Source organism: Cyanistes caeruleus, chromosome 2 (genome assembly GCF_971803275.1).
Source record: "Cyanistes caeruleus chromosome 2, bCyaCae1.hap1.1, whole genome shotgun sequence".
Taxonomy (NCBI): domain Eukaryota; kingdom Metazoa; phylum Chordata; class Aves; order Passeriformes; family Paridae; genus Cyanistes; species Cyanistes caeruleus.
Window position 1 is genome coordinate 103,478,144 of NC_141702.1, and position 18,999 is coordinate 103,497,142.

An 18,999-nucleotide genomic window follows, 5' to 3' on the forward strand; every position below is an offset into this window, starting at 1 on the left:
TCACTGGACACTTTCATGGTGAATCTTCACAAAAAGCAAATTGAATTCAATCTAAAATGGACAGAGAAGCCAAATGTTTTCCAATGACAAGATCTTTTCTTTTTTTGTAGGATCCAGAAATACCTTATGTTCCTTCCTCCACGGGGACAATGCAACACTGATTTTTGTTATGAAGCATGACTCCAGGCAAAGTCATTTCAAGAACAAGTAACAAAAGCCTTCATTAACAAAGAAAGATTCACAAAGCTAGCAAGTCACCTGGAAACACTTCTCTGTCAGTACAAGTTCTGTCAAAAGCCTCCACTGAAAATCTCAATGCAAGGCAATGAAATTTCAGACACACTATAAAAGATTCAACAAACAAAAGCATCCAAGTGTAAGCACTACATGGCCAATAAACACCATTATCAGATTCAGTGCCTGTCACAGATCAGCAGCTCATAGATAAAAGATGTCAAATGAATTCTCTAACAAGTGGTTTGAGCATAGAAACCATAACTGATAACAGTATCACACAAGGAGACCCAGAGCCCAGTATCCATTTGTACTATGCAGGCATTATTTTATGGTTGAAAGCCCTCCAAGTCACTGCTGCAGGTCTCTGCGCTTCCTCAAGGCAGTCACAGGGGGCAACTGGACTGCACGTTCCCAGCGACAAGTAATGTCTGCCTGACATTCTGCCTGAGGTCACAGGAACAACCAAACCCTCATACAACCAATATTCTTTTAACAGAGACAACATCCCACAACATTTATCATGGCTACATTTAAAGGCAATGGCTCCTCCAGACAACACAATTTCTTACACTAATCACCTACCCTTCACTCTTGGTAGCTGGGAGCTGCTTCTTCAGAGTTTCTTTATCTTCAGCTTTCAAGATGCTGAAGCCCAGGAGCTGGGTGGCCCCGTAGGCTGGGAGAAAGCCCAGCTCTGCTCGGCGGCTCACAAAGCAGTCCGGGTGGTACCAGTTATCTATCATTCCCAGCTGCGGCTTTTCAGGATGCACCATCTTCTTGGAAATTCGGATCTGGCCCTGAGGTAGATTAAAGTGACATAAGGGCAGTTGTTAGGCCATTCTGGAAGGAGCAGGATGTTAACAAGCTACCAACATGGTACTTCCTAAAAACCTGTAAAACAGTAACAGTTCCTCTATCAAAGTCTGCAACTTTTGTTCAAACCCTTTTACTACAGTTCCTCTGCTTTCTTCTGTACTCTTGCTAGGTTGAAAAAGTCACCTTTTGGGGGTAGTTCTCTGTTCAAAATCCACTCAAACTGGCTAACCCTTTTGTCTTTATTCCAACTTCCAATAAGCTTTAACAAGTAAATCTCACATGAACAAGTCTCATAAAGACAAATAACTTTATGTCCCTACCACTCAAACACCAGTGCTAATATGAACTTACCCTGTCTTACTGCAAATTACTTTTCAGATGTCCAACAAGTAGCTGGTTTGCAGTGCAGCAACAAGCAGGAAAATGGTGTTAATGCAGTTAATAGTGGCTCTCTAGCCACCGAAATGGTGGTGAGCAGCATTCCCAGCCTGCTCTAAGACCCAAGTGAAAGGAGGGTTCACCAGGCTTGAAGCCCAGGTTACCGTGCCTGAGGGATGCCTTTACTGTCAGCTGTCCAGGGAACAGCTGCTCCTCAGACACAGAAATGCAGCTCTGCAAGTGCTTTCCATATGCAGGACAGACAGGAAGCAATTATAAAAGCCACTGTTTGAATTAAAACTGGTGAGAGAAAAGGTGAGATGGAGAACTTTTTTACCTTTTCTATTTTCTGCTCACAGCCTTTGCAAGTACTTCTGTTAGACTTGGCATATTCAGCAGCAAAGTCATTTAGACTCTTCTCAGCCTTACCACCTCCTTCCTGTTCCCCTCCTTTTCCTGGAGAACAAAGCAAATACAGAGTTCAGCTTTAATACACATTCCCTTATTTTCTTATTCTCTGTCCCAGATTGATAGCAGTCTGCATTAATAAACCTCTGGTGTTCCAGCCACTCATTTGTCCAGAATTTGAATACAGAGCAAGACAAGCAGTCCATGCTCAAAAGCACCAAAGAGCCACCATAACCAGGCACTGAACTGAAGGTACTATTAAAACAACTTAGCACAACAGCATCTGTTAACATTAAAGAACTGAAAACTAATCATGATAACAAGAAATGTTTTTTCAATATATCTGCCAACTGACTTGGCTTTTTCCCCTCACTGATTTAAGATGCTGCACAATACTGTCAGCATTCCAGTCCTGGAGCGGGGAGAAACCTCAACAATTCTTCTGACATCACTTGCTGAAGCAACGTGGACACCAAATCACCATAATAACAGCACAACAAAAGTGAGCACAGTTCCAGATGAACCTCCAAACACCATGATGCTTCTGCCTACCTCCTCCAGGGCCTCCAGTTTCAATGGATTTCTTGATTTTCTCCTGATCTTCCCACCGAAGCTCAGGGAAGCCATCAATGTCTGTGTGGGACACAATTCGAGCCCGCTTCCAGAAGCAGCTGTAGTGGTGCCAGTGAGGGACTTTGCCATCAAACATGGGTGACTAGCAAAAAAGCACATTACCAACATGAAACAATTCAAGCAGAATCAAGGGAAAAAACAAAACAAAGATAAAAAGGAATATCTGTGTAAACACACGTGATTTCTTCCTTTTATTTTTCTTTAAATCAGAAGATGGATACTATTTAGGACAAAGTCTAAGAAGAAAATCTAATAAGACAGACAAGCTGCTGGAAAGATGTTCCTGAAGGGGATAGACATGGAAGGAGCATTTAGCTAGCTTAACCAGTTCATCACCCTGCTACTCAGCCCATCTGTTTTACTGGAAAAAACAAAGAAGGTCACAGCCTCAGCATGGCTGCACCAGCCCCTGTGAGACTGCAGCACAAGAGGCTCCACAATCCCTTTGAGAACTACTTCTCTAGCAAACTGTCCATTCTCCTGGAGAACCCATGTCAGGTACAAGATAAGAAGGGCAGCTCCAAGGATTGTGGCCTGAGGAAATGCCTGACTGGCCTGCAGGAAGTAGAGACAAAATTCAAGGGAAACACCAGAGCCAAATTAAAGTTCTGCATCAGAGGCTGACAGCAGGCCACAAAGATGATCAGAGGGTTGAAGAATACCTGAAGTTGGCCTACAAGAAAGCTGGAGAGGGACTTTTCACAAGGACTTGTAGTGATAGGGTGGTGAGGGACTGGGAAAGGTTGCCCAGAGAAGCTGTGGATACCCTGTATCTGGAAGTGTTCAAAGCCAGGTTGGACGGGGCTTTAAACAGCCTGGTCTAGTGGGGGGCATCCCTGCCCATGGCAGGGGCTGGGAACTGGATGATCTTCAGGGACCCTTTCACACCAAACTATTCCATGATTCATGATCAGGACAGAAACATTGCCCAAGTCCTCCTTAAAGTGCAGCTCCAGAGTGCCCTGCCCCATACCAAGCATTTGTTTTACAAGTGCTCCACTTGTTTAAAACTCAGACACAGTTGGTATCATCCTGGCATCGCTTCAGTTACCCACCAGGCAAAATAACCTTACAGTGGCTCGGCTCCAAAGAATGCACACAAACAACTGCTGTACTAATAATACTCAGTGCTGTATAATTATTATTACTGATGATACAGAACTAACGACCTAGGAAAGCCTTCCATGTGTCACTCACTAACAGGAGGGAGATCTCCAAGCCAAAAACAATAGCAGAGCTTCGTGTACGAGTAGGAAGGAATAGGAAAGGGCTTCGAAGATGATAGCATGGAACCAGGAGCACTAAGAACCCAAATTCCAGTCGGAGTCTTCCCACAAGCCAGGGCTGGATACCCAGTTACTCTCACAGCACCACAGCAGCCACCCTGCGGTTGCTCTCAGTGTGTCTCTAAGTCACATGAAATTCTGGCAACTTGGACACTTCTGGGCTCGTGTCTAGAGTTTTGCAGGAGGACTCAGGGCTGTTCCCAGCACAAACGCTTTGAGGGCGCAAGGCACTGGGGTGTACAGAGGGGAGCAGAGCTGGCTCAGTCTTTAAGACAACCATACAAGCAGTGAGTAATCTCCCCAACACAGAGTTTCAGTTTCAGACACTTTTCTCTGTGTGGACCTCTAGGCAAGCTGGGCCTTGTTTACACAACTTCCCTCAGCTCACCTATCTCTAGACCATAGTTTCCTAAACAAACTAAGGAAAAAAGAGACTAATTTGCTTTCACAGTGCATTTTCAGATAACAGAAACCACTCGGTTCCAGCTGGAAGCAAAAGGCAAAGCTGTGCTGGTCCTGCAGGGCCCCAGTGCCTGCCCTGTGCCAAGCACCCAGAATCCCAGTCATTGAGAGCTCTTCACTCGAGGAACCAAAACAAAAAGGAGGTTACAGCAGACACAACCAAGGCCTTGGTCTGTATCTGCCTTTAATTTCTTCAGCACAATTTGCAGAAGAGCTCAGTGCACTGACGCTGGCACAGAGGCCGCTGTGCAGGGGATTTCCCCGGGAAGAAACAAGGGACCCGCGTGCTCCGGTGAAACTCAGGCAATTACAGCGGGATGCTCAGCAGCAGGGTGTGCTCTGCTGGTACAAAAACTAGCAGAGGGCAGAGGAAAGAGCAAGCAAATTCAAGAGGTTGTGGGGAAAATAAAAATGCAAGTGTTCGGTGTAAGACCAGCAGTTTTGGGGAGATGTCTGGCAATGAAAGGCAGTGTCTCTGTGAGGAATGTCACGATCCCCAGGAACTCACTCCATAAACCAAGCCCTAGAGAACCAGAATACCCCTGGCCCCCGTGCTGAAGAAGGGGAACCCACTTCGCATCAGCCTCGACTGCTGGGCAAGACAGGAAGGGGTAACAAACGTAAAGAAGCCGAGGAGCAGCAGCCAGAGCAGGGGAGAAGGAGCAGCTCCAGCGAGCGGCTGAAGGCAGCCGGGGAGACAAAAGGAGAGGCAGCAGGAACACGTGCGAGCAAACACTGCAGCTTGGCACCGCACGGTCCCACATATTTCCCAGGGAAAGGAGGCTCTGGGGAACAAAGGCAGGTATTTCCCCTCGGGGGCAGCAGCTTGGCCTCCAACCCCGGCAGACCTGCCGGCCCCGCCCGGCAGCCAGCAGCCCCCGCAGCACGGGCGAGGGGGACCGGGCCCTTCCCCCCCGGCCCGTACAAGCGGTGCCTTTCCCAGGGGCACAGAGCTACGTCCTCCAGACCCAGCTGCTCCACAGCATGCACGCACACATGCATGCACGCATCCATCCGCAGGGCTTTGCGCTGCCACGTCCTTGCTCGCCTTCCGTAGACACACGCGTATGCCTTTGCTTACCTTTCACAGCAACACCCCCAAACTCAGCCCGCCCCCAGCACGCTGCAGGTGCCCCCTCCCCTCTGCCCTGATGCAGCCAGGATGGAGCACCCCCTCCCAGGACAGCGCCGTGTGCCTCCCTGCGGAGCGGCGATTCCCTCCGCATCCTCCCGCAGCACGGAGGGATGCTGCGTCCGTGCACAGCTCCCGGCCCCCCAGCGCAGGACGGGGCTCTTCCCTTCCTTTCAAAAGGAAGACAAATATTATTTTCCCAGAAGACAAATAATAGCGTGAAGGCGGCGGAGAGCAAACCGTGCCCTCGCAGTCCGTTCGCCAGTTGCGGTTCAGCTGTTTCACGCCTGCCATGTGCCAGCCGCTCTGCGAGAGCACTCGGGCCCGGCCGCTCATCTTGCGGCCCCGCGGGCCGCCCCACGCCTCTCACAGCCTCCAGCTCCTCCGTCTCGTACGCCAGGCGCGCACCGAGCGGGGATTCCCCGGGCCCGACACCGAGCGCCACACGCTTCCCAGGGCACGGAAAAGCCGAGCCGCGGAGCTCGCATCGGCCCCCGGACAGCAACAAAGCGCCACGGCCCCGGAGGGTGAACTTCGCACGGCTCCGGCTCCAGCCGGCCCTGCAGCCCGGGAGAGCGGGGGAAGCGGCTCCCCCCGCCCGGGGAGCGCTGCGGACACGGCAGCGAGCGAAGTCATCTCTGCCAAGAATAGGCTGCTCTCGCCTCCGCAGCAGCGAAAGGCACGGCCGAGCGGCTCCGGAGCACCGCGGCGGGCCGAGGGAGCGGAGCCCCGGGCTGGCCCCGCCGCCGGCGGTAACAAACGGAGCGGCCAGTTCAGCCCGCCCGCCGCCCGCGGCGGCCCCGCCACGCGGTACCTGCACCATGAGCGCCAGGCGCAGCGAGTCCTTGGCGATGCTCTCGCCGCACTTCTTGCAGGAGGCGCGGCCGCTCTTGGCATACTCGGCCCGGTACAGCTTCTCCGCCGGCTCCGCCATCGCCGCCGCTCCCGCCGCCGCGCCCGCGCCGCGCGCCCGCCGCGACCCCGCCCGCGGCAGCGCCAGCCGAGCGCCGAGCGCGCTCCCCCGCCTCGCCGGCCGGGCGGATCTGCCGCTCTGGCATCGATTGCGCGCGCCTGGAGGTTGCCACTGTGTATCAATGGGAGGCGGGCGCGGCGGCGCGTCTCGTGCTGCGGGGCCGCGCTGCGCCCTGAGGGACGCGGGTTCGGGTCCCGCCGCCACCCCCGCATCCCCCCCCCATCCCTGTCCCTGTCCCGTACCCGCACAGAGCGGGCTCCCGCGTCTTGGGAGAACCTGAGCTCAGCAGCTCTCCCGCAGACATATGCTGGCAGCGTGATGCAGCTTCCAGGCGGGCGTTGCGGTGGTGCCCAGCGACAGGACCAGGAGCGATGGTCCTAAACTAAAACACAAGAAGTTCCACCCTAATATGAGGACGAACTTCCTTATATGAGGGTGGCAGAGCACTGGAACAGCTGCTCAGGGAGATCGCTGGGTCCCTCTCTGGAGACAGTCAAACCCCACCTGGACACGTTCCTGTGTCACCTGCTCCAGGTGACCCTGCCTTGGCAGAGGGTTGGACTGCTGATCTCCAGAGGTCCCTTCCAACCCTGATAATGCTGTAATTCTGTTTCCTCCAGTCCCTGGGAATAACAGTGTGGCTGCTGACAAAATCAGAAAAGGAGCCCTTCAATAAAAAACCTGCAGGATTTTTCCCCACTCAAAGAAGATAATTATCCTCTCCTATCAGCAGAGGGCATTGGCTCTGCAGCTTCCCTGGAGGAAAGAAGAGCACTGAAGTTGCTCCAAACCGTTGCCAAGTATTTGTCATTAATTTTATAGAGATTCTGACATTAGGATTCAACTAAGGCAGGATGTGCAGCCCCGGGTGGGCTTCAGGCAGCTCGCAGATGTCACTGAGAGGTGCACAGCAGCATCTCAGCAAATCTGAGATGCTGACACGCCTTTCATCCTGTGCCGCCCTTCTCCAGGCTGTCACACGGGTGCCGTGCACGAACGCAGGGTTTGCCTTCACAGGGAGCCCCGCAACAGCCTGGGGGTGAGCGGCGTGCCCGGGAGGAAAGGATGGGTCCTGGGTACATCACTGCGGATTTGGGGAAGGAGCAAGAGAAATCTCTGCGAAGCGCTAGATGGTGCTGCGAACACACAGACACCCAGGTGCTCCATACAGCGGGATCTTGCTGATTACTCCTTCCAGGAGTTCCTGGCCCAGACACCAGTGGTTCAGAGTCAGATCAGTGCATTTGGTCTCACCCTGGGGAAAAATGGGGAGAAAAACCCAGGAGAGTTCATCTGGATGACCTGGACCCCCTCCCACTGCCTGGCATGTTTGCCAAGGGGTTTGCCCTGTTTGAAGGTGACCAGCAGAGAGGCGTGGAGTGGCATTCACCCAGTTCAACAGAACTGCTGCCACCCTGCTCCATCCAAGGGAATCCAAATAGCAAACAGTTAAGGGCTGACTTGGAAGAGTTGTCCTAAATGAAGTCAATGGCCTGTTTAACCCTGATCCCGCCTCTGCCAGAGGCTGACATAAGAAAGGCCAAAAAACCACTACTTGATCTCCCAGATATTTCCCAGCCTCATGAGATTGGTGGCTTAGAGACTTCCTGCATGCCATCATCCTGACAGGAATTTTTCTTCCAAGGATTTGTCCACCTTCTTTGAAAAAACTCTTGTTTATATGTTATTTATTTATAGTGTTTGAGCAAAAGAGAAATGACTGCTCATTGGTGTTTCCTCTGGCTGGGGCCACTTGCACTCCTAAGAAAAGCAGCCCTGCCCAAACACCAAAATGCTGCTCTGCAGCTTGCAGCCTAGGCACTTGCAGAGGATCTGTAAGATGTCATGAAGAGCCATACACAGACATTCACAGACTTGCAAGCATGAAAACAAGCAAAAAAGGTGACTGTAACAAATGGCTCTTCTGAGCTTAACCTTTTATTTTCAGTTATGAACACATACTACATTAATACGAGTCCAAATGGGGTTTAGTGGAATTTCTTTTTCGAAAGGGGTAGGTGGTTCTGCTCGAAAGGATCAGCCTCAAAGCTCTGGGCACTTTACTTTTTCAGCCTTTGAGAATTCCACAGGAGTTTTTCTTGGCTACAACCTGTGTGCTGCTTTGAATCAGGAATGTCTATGTAGCCGGAATTAAATTGTTATAGTTCTTCTTATTGAAGTGTAATTTCCTCTGTAGGCAAAACGTCATCCTGATTTGTGGTGTCAAGAGTTACCAAATCATGTTAGTCCCTTCCATAAATCTATTGATCACAACAGAGTTGCCTTGCTCTCTGTCTTCCCAAGTGTGACATGTGGATCACAGCACATCCCTTCCTCTCTCCAGGGGCTGTGAGGGACCAGTCAGTGCTAACACAAACAGCACCAAGGATACCAAGTTTTGTTACAAAACAGGTGCTTTGGCAGCAGCTGAGAGAAGTGGCATCTGCAAGGCCACTCTTCTGGGTAACAATCCCTTTAAGTAATTACAGTATTTCAAGAGCCCTCATCTTTGGCTGCTGGGTTTTACAGGAACCTGCATGCAGCAGGAGCAAGGACAGTTAAAGAGGGTAATATTTTTATGATCCCTCACATGATGTCTACATCCCTTTCTAACAATATTCCCATCTCAGTGGACTGATGACTTCTGGGATCCTGTTGGATGACAAGTGCTGCGCCAACATTTGAGGGTTTATTTTCCCTCTCTGTTACCAGGGTAGAACTCATGGTTATCCTCAGAGGTGTTTTGATTATCTCCATATACTGACACTGAGATGCCAAACTGGCTGCTGGTGTTTACAGAGCAGCACTTCCCCAATCACACACATGCCCATGGGCTCCCATAGCTCACCGTGCTGTGGACAGGAGTGTAGTGAGGCAGGGGGTGTAATCAAAAGGTCTGATTTGCAGGCTTCATCACAAATGTCAGGATATTTGGAATTTTCTTAAAGCCTCTGTTTCTGCAATCTCACCTCTAGGACGCCCCCAGCAATTTCTGTTCTCCAGAGGCAAACTGCACAGAAGCAGTAAAGAAGAAAAGAGTGGCCAAAGAAACCCCATCTCTGTCAGTTTTGAGTGTCTCAGACTCTGAAATTCACTGTCAAGCATTCAGGTGTCTGGCTTGTGACTTCAGGGCTCCACAAAGAATTGTATTTTCTTTTCTGGGCCATTTTGCATTAGATGCCTCTGAAAGGCAGGGGAAAGTAGGTCAAACTGCTGGTACCAGGAAGATATAAGTTATCTCTTTAGTGTCACAGGACCAAATGCTTTCCTTCAGATTGTGCTGACAGAACCCTGAGCACTGAATCTTCCAGACTGTCTTGCTTTGGGCTCCATTTCTGACACATGCCTGAGATGACTTTCTGCAAGATTTCCACCCTGCCAGGCATCTCACAAAGGGTGAGAAAATGTTTGGTATATATATGCAACATGATCACTTACCGCCAGTGGGGCAGTCAGAACTGTTCTTGCTCAAGCCTGGATTTGTTGCTGCAGGAGACTTTATATTATCTGGTCTTTGTTATCAGATAGCTGGAGAGTTTTGTAGCAAAAACTGTGCTAGGTTATCCTGTCTATACTGATGACCCACTTTCTTCATGCCACTGCACATAATCAGCGTGGCTGGGATGACCCTGTTTGCATGCAGGAAAGAGGCTACAGGCAACCACTGCTGTGGCTCAGCTGTGCCTTCTTGCTTATGCAAGTGATCATCCCATTGACATCCCTGAGACTGCACCAGTGGGAAAGGGATGTGAGATTGTGCACTCCCCATCCATCTGAGCATCTTATTGTCTTTTCTTTCCATGGAATAAATCAGAGGGCTCATCATCCTGTCTAGGGGTTCTAAAATATGTATTGAATAGCTTAATAACTTCCCATGGCTCCTCTCTCCTGGATGATACAATCTCTTTGGCTGAATATAGAGTGTTCCTGCAGGGCAGAGGTGAAGTTTTGGTGCACAGAGCTGGCCTCCTTCTTAGTCCCCCTAAATATTTTTGCATTACAGACCAGCACAGAGCTCTGTGTGAAGCAGCTCTGATGGTTCCTCTGTTCTTTAGAAAGGTGCCTTAAATAAACATGCTTATTTGTCTTTCCAGATGCCCAGGAAAGTAGATGTAGGAAGAGGCAAGGGAGGAGGGGTTGATAGAGGAGAACCAGCATTTCAGACTGCCTGGGAACATGACTGAGTAGCTTTCTCTCAGTAAATTCAGTGGTGTGACTACATATCCTGAGTCTGGGGAAGGTAATATTCCAAAGCCAGTGGCAGAGCCAAGTGCAGCCACAGTACTTGCCATAGTTAGTACCTGGGTGCTTGCCAGGCTTTGAGGTTATTCACCCTGACATTATCCCCATACAGGAAGAACCATGCCATTATCCCTGTTTTACTGTCCCCATGTGGCAACTGAGACACAAATCACTATGCAATGAAATTAGAGAGTGGGAAATTAAAGAAGGGTAAAAGGAAATTTGTTCTCATGGCAGGTTAATTAAACTAGAGCCTACAGCCAAAGGCAGATGTTGTGGCAAAGTAATGCTGAAAAGAATTATTTAGAGTTCTCCTAACTTCAAATGTTAAAAGGAACATAAAACAGTGAGCTTTGGAGATAAAGTCCGTACTAATTCATGATGACAGTGAGGAGACATAACATGGGGATGAGATGATCTTCAGTCTCATCAGAGGTTCTTCATTTAAAATGCTAAGCCCAGTGAGCTGGAGACAGAGGAGCATTTGCTGAATGGGCAGCTGTGGTCCCATTCTTGATTTCTGCTACCTGCCAACAAGAATAAGAAATCACACTCAAGGAAAAAGCAAAGTCTTCAAAATGCTGAGCTAATTCCACAGCCATTCAGTCAGCCTTTGGCAGAGCTTGTGAGAAATGATGGCAAACACCCTCATGGGCTACTTGGCTACCTTTTTTGTGTGGATGCTGCCCATTAGTTTGTTCTCCCACCTGTGTTCCCAAGCTCCATCTTTCCCCTTTGTAGTGCAGTGGGGCTGTTAATCTTCCTGCCTATGTGGATGCCACTTGTAAAAGGCTCTGCTGCCAAAGGAAGGAGGCACCAGCTGCAGCACTGAAAATGTTCAAGAGCAGAAACAAGAGAGAGACTTGGAAAGTTCAGAGATCTGTGTGTGTCAATCCCAAGGTACAGCCTTATGGAGGATTTTAATTAAGGATGGAAGCTTCCCCCTCTGAAGTTATAATCCCAAATACATGTCTCCACTTGAAGCCAAGCTGTGAGTCCTGACTAGAGCAGCCCAGGGTAGCTGGCCAGGTCCCTGGGGTGGCAGATACCTGCCCTACCTGTGCCAGCAGTCTGGGTATCCTCTGGCCCAGAACAGCTGCCAAAATACATATTGGGCAGCACAAGACACCAGCTGGAGAGTCTGCATATGGTTCCCAGTTTGGGTCCTTGAAAATGAATAAAAAAAAAGCAAAACAGAAGAGCCTGAGGGCTAAAAGGGACAGAATAGCCAGTGAAACTCTCAGTAGCATTATGCTATTGGGCTAAAAAGAAAATGACATTTCTGCAGTCCCATGGGTGCTCTGCGGTAGATTGAGGCTGCACAGGCCCTTTGCAGAGATACCACAGCTTCTGAAACAAATCCACCTTTGAAATGGGGGTTTCTTACAGCATTCTGTTAAAGAGCAGTGAAATATGTCCATTTGGTGACCCAGCTAGTGCCCATAATTTATCCAAAATCTAAATTCCACCAGATTTTGATGGACACAGACAGCTGAGACCTTGCTTTCCTGGCACAGCTGAAAACAGACTTTACTTTGCTTGTACCTATGTTGGCTCCTTTTGTCAGGCAAGGGCCTGAGGCATTTATTTGGGTGCTCTGCAGGTCTGCCCAGGTGAGCAGCAGGATGTTTTTTCTGGTCTTTGAGCATCCATTATGTGACTGATTCCAGTAATTCATTAAGTGCAACAAATGAGTGGTGACAGTGGAGGCTACACTATCCCATAATTCATCTCCCTTGCCTCTTGATGAGAAAGTTTCCTGTTACACTAAGCAGACCTGTCCTCATCGCTCTCCTTTAAAGGCTGTCTCTCATTCTGTGTTTCTTTCATACAGAAATGTGTTCAGTCCCAGAAGCTGTGAATGTTCTCTTTCCTCAGTTGCCAAAAATCTGCTAGGTACTTCTTGCCTATAGACCCCTGGGTTTAGCTAAGAGCTCAGCAGTGGTTACACTATTTGGAAGTGCTAAATATTTCTTTAACTTTTGAGAAAGTCAATCTAACTCCTCTGTAACCCATTGCTTTCAGAAAATTTTGAACTGCTTGTAAATGCCAGAATGAGGAGCAGTGACCACTTATCTAATAAAATTTGCCTTCTGAAGTATTTCTTAGCTCTATTACAATCACACAACTTCATGACAATAAGTATCTCTCAGTGTGGATTTGATACTGGCAGTCTTCTTTTGAATTATATATTCATGATGGGGAATCTTAGTTTTCCTTTGTGACTAATTATTGTTAGGAGATATTCTGATTAAAGGATAATTGGTTTCTTTCTCCTAATAAAAATACACTTTTTAGGGGCATCTGATACATTCATAAATATGCAAAATATTCAGTCCCTAATCCAGGTAGCTCTCATTTATTCAGGGATCTAATTCTAAAGACCCCATTTACACAATGGATGGCACAGGGAGGGAAGGCTGGCAGCGGAACCCAGGAGCCCTGGGTCTGCTCTCCTCATCCTGGAGAGCAATATCAACACTGAGGATCCACGCTCCAGTGTTGCTCTAATTAAAGCAAACCAGCTACAATCAGATTAACTTTATTTGCACTGTTTGTAGACAAACTATGCATAAAACACACCACAGAGAAAAAGCACACAGGGCACTGGTAATAGATGGCATAAAATAAAGCAAGCAATGATGAAAGTGGCTGCTTGATAAACACATCAGCCTGGCCAAAGGCAACACATTTCAGAGGAAAAATGTTTGTTTTTAGTAAAGCTGCAGCAGTCTCTCCAACTACCAAGTGAACTTTACAGAGGATTAGCAGTGCTGGAAACTGGAGTCCTCTTTTCACCCAGAGAAAAACTGCTTAAGGGCAGTAAAAGGCCAGCATTGGCACTAGTATATCTTATATCTGGGCACTGACCTCTTGGTGGAGGTAGGAGGGGATGCACCTCTTGGGTGAGGTTGCAGGAAGCCAGAGCTGTTGTGCTGGGGGTGCTGAAAGGTGGAACATCCCCTCCTGTGAGAGAGCTGAGACCGGGTACCCGCCTGGGGAGGGTTTAGCACACGTTCAGCTGCTGGCAGCTAATTTTAGATACAACAACTTTCAAATACAGGGAGCTTAGATGCCCCTGACTTCCCCCAGCACTGCTGGAAATGATCCAGTGCTGTGGAGGGCAGCTCTTGCCCTCCTTGACGTGCTGGCTGCTGCTGCAGAGCAGCCACCTTTGGCACTTCCCAAAACAGAAGGCTCCAAGTTTGCTCACCAGGTCTTGTCTACAGGTACTGCCTCATCCCTGCTTTACTCTGCCTGAATAAGGGAGTTGTTCTCACCTGCCCCAGGTCAGCTTTGGCAGAGGCCTCATTGCTATTCTCAGCCTCCTCTGGTCACATCTCCTCTGCTGATCTCACTGTCTACAGTTACATTTCACAAACTGCTTTTGGAAAGAGCTGTCCTCCTTTACAGCGTCAGCTAACTGCAGGGACCAGTAATCAATTTCACCAAAGAATTGCCAAATCAATGACCTTTGGGAGAAATCCTGGAGTTTTGTGGTCTTCCTCCTACCAAGGCTACAAGTGTAGCTGCTAATTTGTTGCCCTGTGCACACCTAGCTCAGCGGCTGCTCATTAAGTGAGACCCATTATTGTTTCTGCTGTTGGCAAGAAATGCTCAGACCCCCCACTGAACTGAGAGTCTCTCGGAATAAATGGGATAGGAGAACTTGCATTATCTCCTTTTCAAACATCAAGAATTCAGTGACCAAAACCAGCCGGGAATGTGTAGCAAGGAACTTGCATTTCCTAGCCAAGGGAAAGCATATCAAAATCAATTATCTAGGGCACAAAATTGTTGTGGTTCTCCCAAAGGAATGTTAATGAGTTGTCATGAGTCGTATTTCTATTCACATCCCTAGGAATTAAAATAGGCCAGAGTATGACACGGTATGCTTCTCAGGACAAAATAGAAAAACAGAAAAGGAAAATAAATGTATAGCAGTACTTTGGTTTCTACCAGCTTTCAGGTGGCATAGCTTTCATACTGTGTCTCAATTTTTGGCCTCCTGACACCTCAGAATTTCCTGGCCCTGCTGCTGAAACAGGCCTGCCCTAGTCCTCATGCAGCAATGTTTCTGAGCTCTCACAAGTGCATGTCTAGAGTCAAACATTCTGTGCCTGTCTAGAGCCAAACATACGCTTGACAAGTCTGCTGGATCCTTAAACCTGACACCCAGCACATATTTCCTTCCTAGCTTTGCATTACACACTATTTATCAAGGTGGCTCTAGCACCCAGAAGTGTGAGCTTCAGCAGGAGAACAGACTGACTACAGCTCTTCAGATACAGAGTACAGCTCCCAAGAGACCTCTTACTCACAGCTCCTTAAGGTTTCATGTTTCACAGACATCAATCTCATGATTGCCATCAGGTGACCACTGCAGGCAGCCAAAGAGCTGCCTTGAAGGTGAGAGCTGCCCTTGAAGTCGGAGCACAGTGACAGAATTGCAGCCTTTTACTCTTCATTTGGCTTTGACCTATCACACCTGCCAGTTCTAAAGGGGATCTGCATTCCTGAGGGGATCAGCACTTAACATCACATATCAAATCCACCTGGAAGGACAAAGGGACATCTCAGACATGACCATCACAAGGCATTGGGGCACTTACAGGGTTTTTCAAAATAAATTTGGACATTTGATTTGGAAACTTCTTTGGAGATGCTTCCCTTTGGCTCCTCCTAGTGACAAATCTGGTCTGAATGCCCTGATCTGTGCAAAGCTGTGAGTGATGTTTGACTCTCAGATCAAACATGATTTTTGTACATTTTTGATCCTCAGTGAACCAATCATCTGAGCCAGTAGATCAGACTAACTCAGCTGGAGATGTAATATCTGAAGTCTCTGTCTGGAAAGGCATCCTCCAACTTTGACCATCTTTTTTTTTCATGTGACACAAACCCTTTTAATTGGGAGTGTTTAAAGAAGATGGAGCCAGACCCTCTGTAGAGGTGTACAGCAGAAGGATGAAAGGTGATAGATTTGAAACAAAAAAGAGGTTGTAGTTTTGACAGGAAGAAAAAAGGATTATCATGAGTGTGATGAAGCAATTGAACAGAGAGGCTGTGGGATCTCCATCTTTGGAGATAATTCAAAATTCAGCTGAATGAGGCCCTGAGCATCCTGCTGTTGCTGGACTAGATTTGAGCAGAGGCCAATGGTAGTCCCTTTCCACCCACCCCAGCCTGTGACTCTCTTATGAAGCCTGTTAGCAGCACATGGAAAAATAAGTAATAATTTCCACTTTATTTTTTGTTTTGTTTTGTTTTAAGTAGAGCAGCAATTCTTCTGTTCCTGGTGAAGAACTGAGGGGGTAATATGGCATTTGATATGCCACCAAGGAGAAAGAGATGTAAACTACATATAAGCCTAGAGACCAAATCCTATCAGTAGCTAAAGCACATGTATTGACCTTAATGGAATTTGAGGCTATCCATCATTTTGTAATATCAGTTTTTAAGAAAGAGAACCAATATGAGATCTTCACACTAATGTGCATGGCAAAATGTCCAGCAGGTTCAGTGAATACAAGTAGGGGTGGATGCCTCAGTTTTCAAGCTCAGCGTACGCATTGTGGTGGAGTCTGACAAAGATGTGTGCAAAATGCTTCACCCCATCCTGTTTTATCACTAAAACCAGAAAGCCCTCACAGAAAGGTGATATCATGGCTTTCTGAAGGGAAGCTGAAATTGCAACCATTTCCCTTTGCTTCCCTCCCTGGTGGCCTCAGCAGTTCTGGATGGCTTTCTGACTTCCAGTGACTTTTGCAGCAAAACCTATTTTCACACCGGGTTTCAAAACCCGCTCAAACTTTTCTTCTTCATGGGGAAAGACACAAACACCAGCTTTTCTCTCTTCTGTCAAGGAACATGCAGTGCCAGAGGATGAAGCATCAGATTCTTTATTCTTGATTGAGGCTAATTAGTGTAATTAGAAAATTCACCAGGTGTTTGAAACAGAAATTGCCTGAACTCAGAATCAGAGCAGCGTTGTGTGAAGGAACTGGACTGCCTGATACAACTCCAGAGGTTTCCAAATGCTTGTTTGGACATCTCATTCTTGGGTGAGGAGGAAAGCCCATTGAAAGCAGCTTCTTCAGCTTGCTTTACAAGCAGCAGAGCTCTAATCTTCTAAGGACTTAGAAAAAATCCCCACAATTTCAGAAAGCATGTTTCTACCCTTCTGAACCTGACCCCTGCCCTGATGCTCTACCTATGGATACTGTGCTCTGTGTGTAATCAAAACTGGATGCATCAAAACAAGAGCTCCTACTTCTCCACCTGGTGAATCTTGTCCACAAAACTGAGTTCTAATACAGCATTCCTCCTATGTTTGATGCGATGCTTTTGGGAGTAAGAAATGATCACCTCTGACTTTTGGAAGTAGGGTTTTGGCAACAGGAAGTAGTGAAAGAGGAAGATGCTACAGAGAAACGTCTCAGCAGATAAGGAAGAGGATAAATAGGAGGTGGGTGAAAAGGAACAGAAGAGAAACACAGAAGAAAGAGAACTGTGAAGGACAATGGAGCTGGGCTGCAGAGTAGCACTTCCCCACATCTTAGAAATAAATTTGAGTCTGGGGCTCAGGCTCTCATACTTTCTTGAGTTCTGAGAGATCCTCAAGATCTGAGACCTACATTTATGGCTGGTGACTGGTTTTACAGCAGGTCAAGACAAACTCCACATCTCACTGCAACTCCACTGCGGAGAAATATTCCTGTGAGCCCAGACAGAAAGCTTGTGGCCTGGACACAATTCTTCTCTTGTACTCTCAGATATTCTTTTTTTGTGATATGAAGCAAAATTCCATTGCTTAATGGTAAAGATCAAATGGATTTGTACTGAACAGACGGGAGAGGTATTGCATAAGGACTTGTTCCTGTGTTCTTTGATTAGCCTGCCTATTAGCCTTTATCTCAGACTCTTGGAAACACCAGCTTTCTATCAAAAGGAAATGTCACTACTTTAACTAATATACTTTTTTATTTCCTTTGCAAGAAGCTCTAATTAACTTTTTTTTTTTTTTTTTTTTTTTTTTCAGTTCAGCACAGCTTAAAAAAGAATATTTAATGTCAGGCATTAAAGTTTCCATATTGGCTTGCAAAGGGAATCTTGACTCACAGAGATTCTCATCAAGAGAAATAAAAGGCAGACTATTCCTCCCTTCCCTGCCATGCAGAAGAAAGGATTTGTCTTGGTGTAGCTCTGGTGACCCATTGCACAGATGATTTTATAACTGAAAGGAGCTTTTTCCATCCAGTCCTTCTTGAAGGGCTCTGAGGGATGGGAGAACTGCCTTCAGCAGCCACTACCTCCAGCATTCTCATGCTCCACTCAAAGAAAAGCTGAATCTGGCAGGCCTGCGGTTCTCCCCTGTCCAGAGGTCAGGGAAAGCTGCCAATCACATGCAATCGATGTTTTTCATTTTTCCCTAGCTGAATAATTCTCCATTTTTACATATCAAGCAAGAGGCATTAAAATTGCCTTGCAATACTGAATGCCAGGCCCTCTGAAACAGAGGACTTAAAATGATAACAAATCTGTTGAACACTTGTTTAAATTTGTGTCTCTGCTTAAACTCCTCTACTGCAGGCTTCAAGTGTAAGCATATGCTTTGAGAAATAGCAATTCCAGTATTTGCAGAATCAGGGCCATGAGAGGCACTGTTCCTACTCCATAACAGTCCACATAATCTCCAGATCACAGCCATCTCCTGCCACCCCATGGCAGCCTGATGGCTGATGAAAGACCTGTTTGAGAAATATTATTCTTAACCATTATTAGGGTTATTATTAGCATCACAATATAGTTTGTAGGAAGGCACAGACTGCCACATGCCAGGAAACTCCAATGGATTTTATCGAGTACTACATTCAGCAGCAAGACTTTGCCAGATGGGAATAGATCCCACTCACCTACCGATTATCTTGTCCACCTCCATGTTATTGAGGGAAAGGTCTGAGATTGTGAGCTGAGAGAAGCTATAGTAATGCAAAGCACTATCAGGAACCAGGCAACACAGCGAATAGTCAAGTTTTTCTCAGAATGGGGGCACACAAATGTTAACAGGAAGCCTCAAGTGATATCCCTTTCCCAATCCTGCCTCAGTGTGAATTGGTAATGTGAAGTGTGAAGATTTCCATCTGAGTTAACATTTTTTAACACAGCAAGCACTGCTTTTATCTAGAGGAATATCTGATCCTTTCTGGTAATATACTAAACCATTTACTGCCTGTGCAGATTGTGGAAGGAACATTTGAATACAGCTAATTGCTAAAAATAGCCCCATTTTCAGCAGCAGAGGAGCTGGCAGTTCTTTCAAGCCACGTTAAAAATACTGCTTGAGTATGACTTCAGCAGACATGCTGCTGCCTGTGCGTGCTGCCAGAGTGAGTGGGACTGCCTTGTCCCTGCTTGGGATTTCCTCCAAC

At 47.4% G+C, this 18,999-nt stretch overlaps 1 protein-coding gene and 1 long non-coding RNA gene across 3 annotated transcripts in view; both read right to left on the reverse strand.

Moving 5' to 3' along the window:
- The window catches only part of PARP1 (poly(ADP-ribose) polymerase 1), an 81,252-nt gene that overhangs the window by 25,849 nt on the left and 36,404 nt on the right, over positions 1 to 18,999 (reverse strand). Inside the window, exons 1-4 of one of the 2 annotated variants that reach the window (XM_086870368.1) lie at positions 6,167 to 6,338; positions 2,392 to 2,554; positions 1,769 to 1,887; positions 820 to 1,034 (exon numbers count right to left, since the gene is read on the reverse strand). In XM_086870368.1, the coding sequence (XP_086726494.1) occupies positions 820 to 1,034; positions 1,769 to 1,887; positions 2,392 to 2,554; positions 6,167 to 6,286 (617 nt within the window). In that variant the 5' untranslated portion in view covers positions 6,287 to 6,338. Of the gene's footprint in view, positions 1 to 819; positions 1,035 to 1,768; positions 1,888 to 2,391; positions 2,555 to 6,166; positions 6,339 to 18,999 lie in introns of those variants that run through there. The other variant, XM_086870377.1, reaches the window with a different exon arrangement.
- Positions 8,231 to 15,029, reverse strand: LOC147655066 (uncharacterized). The gene is made up of 2 exons (XR_015281325.1): positions 14,890 to 15,029; positions 8,231 to 11,094 (listed from the first exon to the last, which is right to left on the reverse strand). It is a non-coding gene; the product is annotated as an uncharacterized LOC147655066 (long non-coding RNA).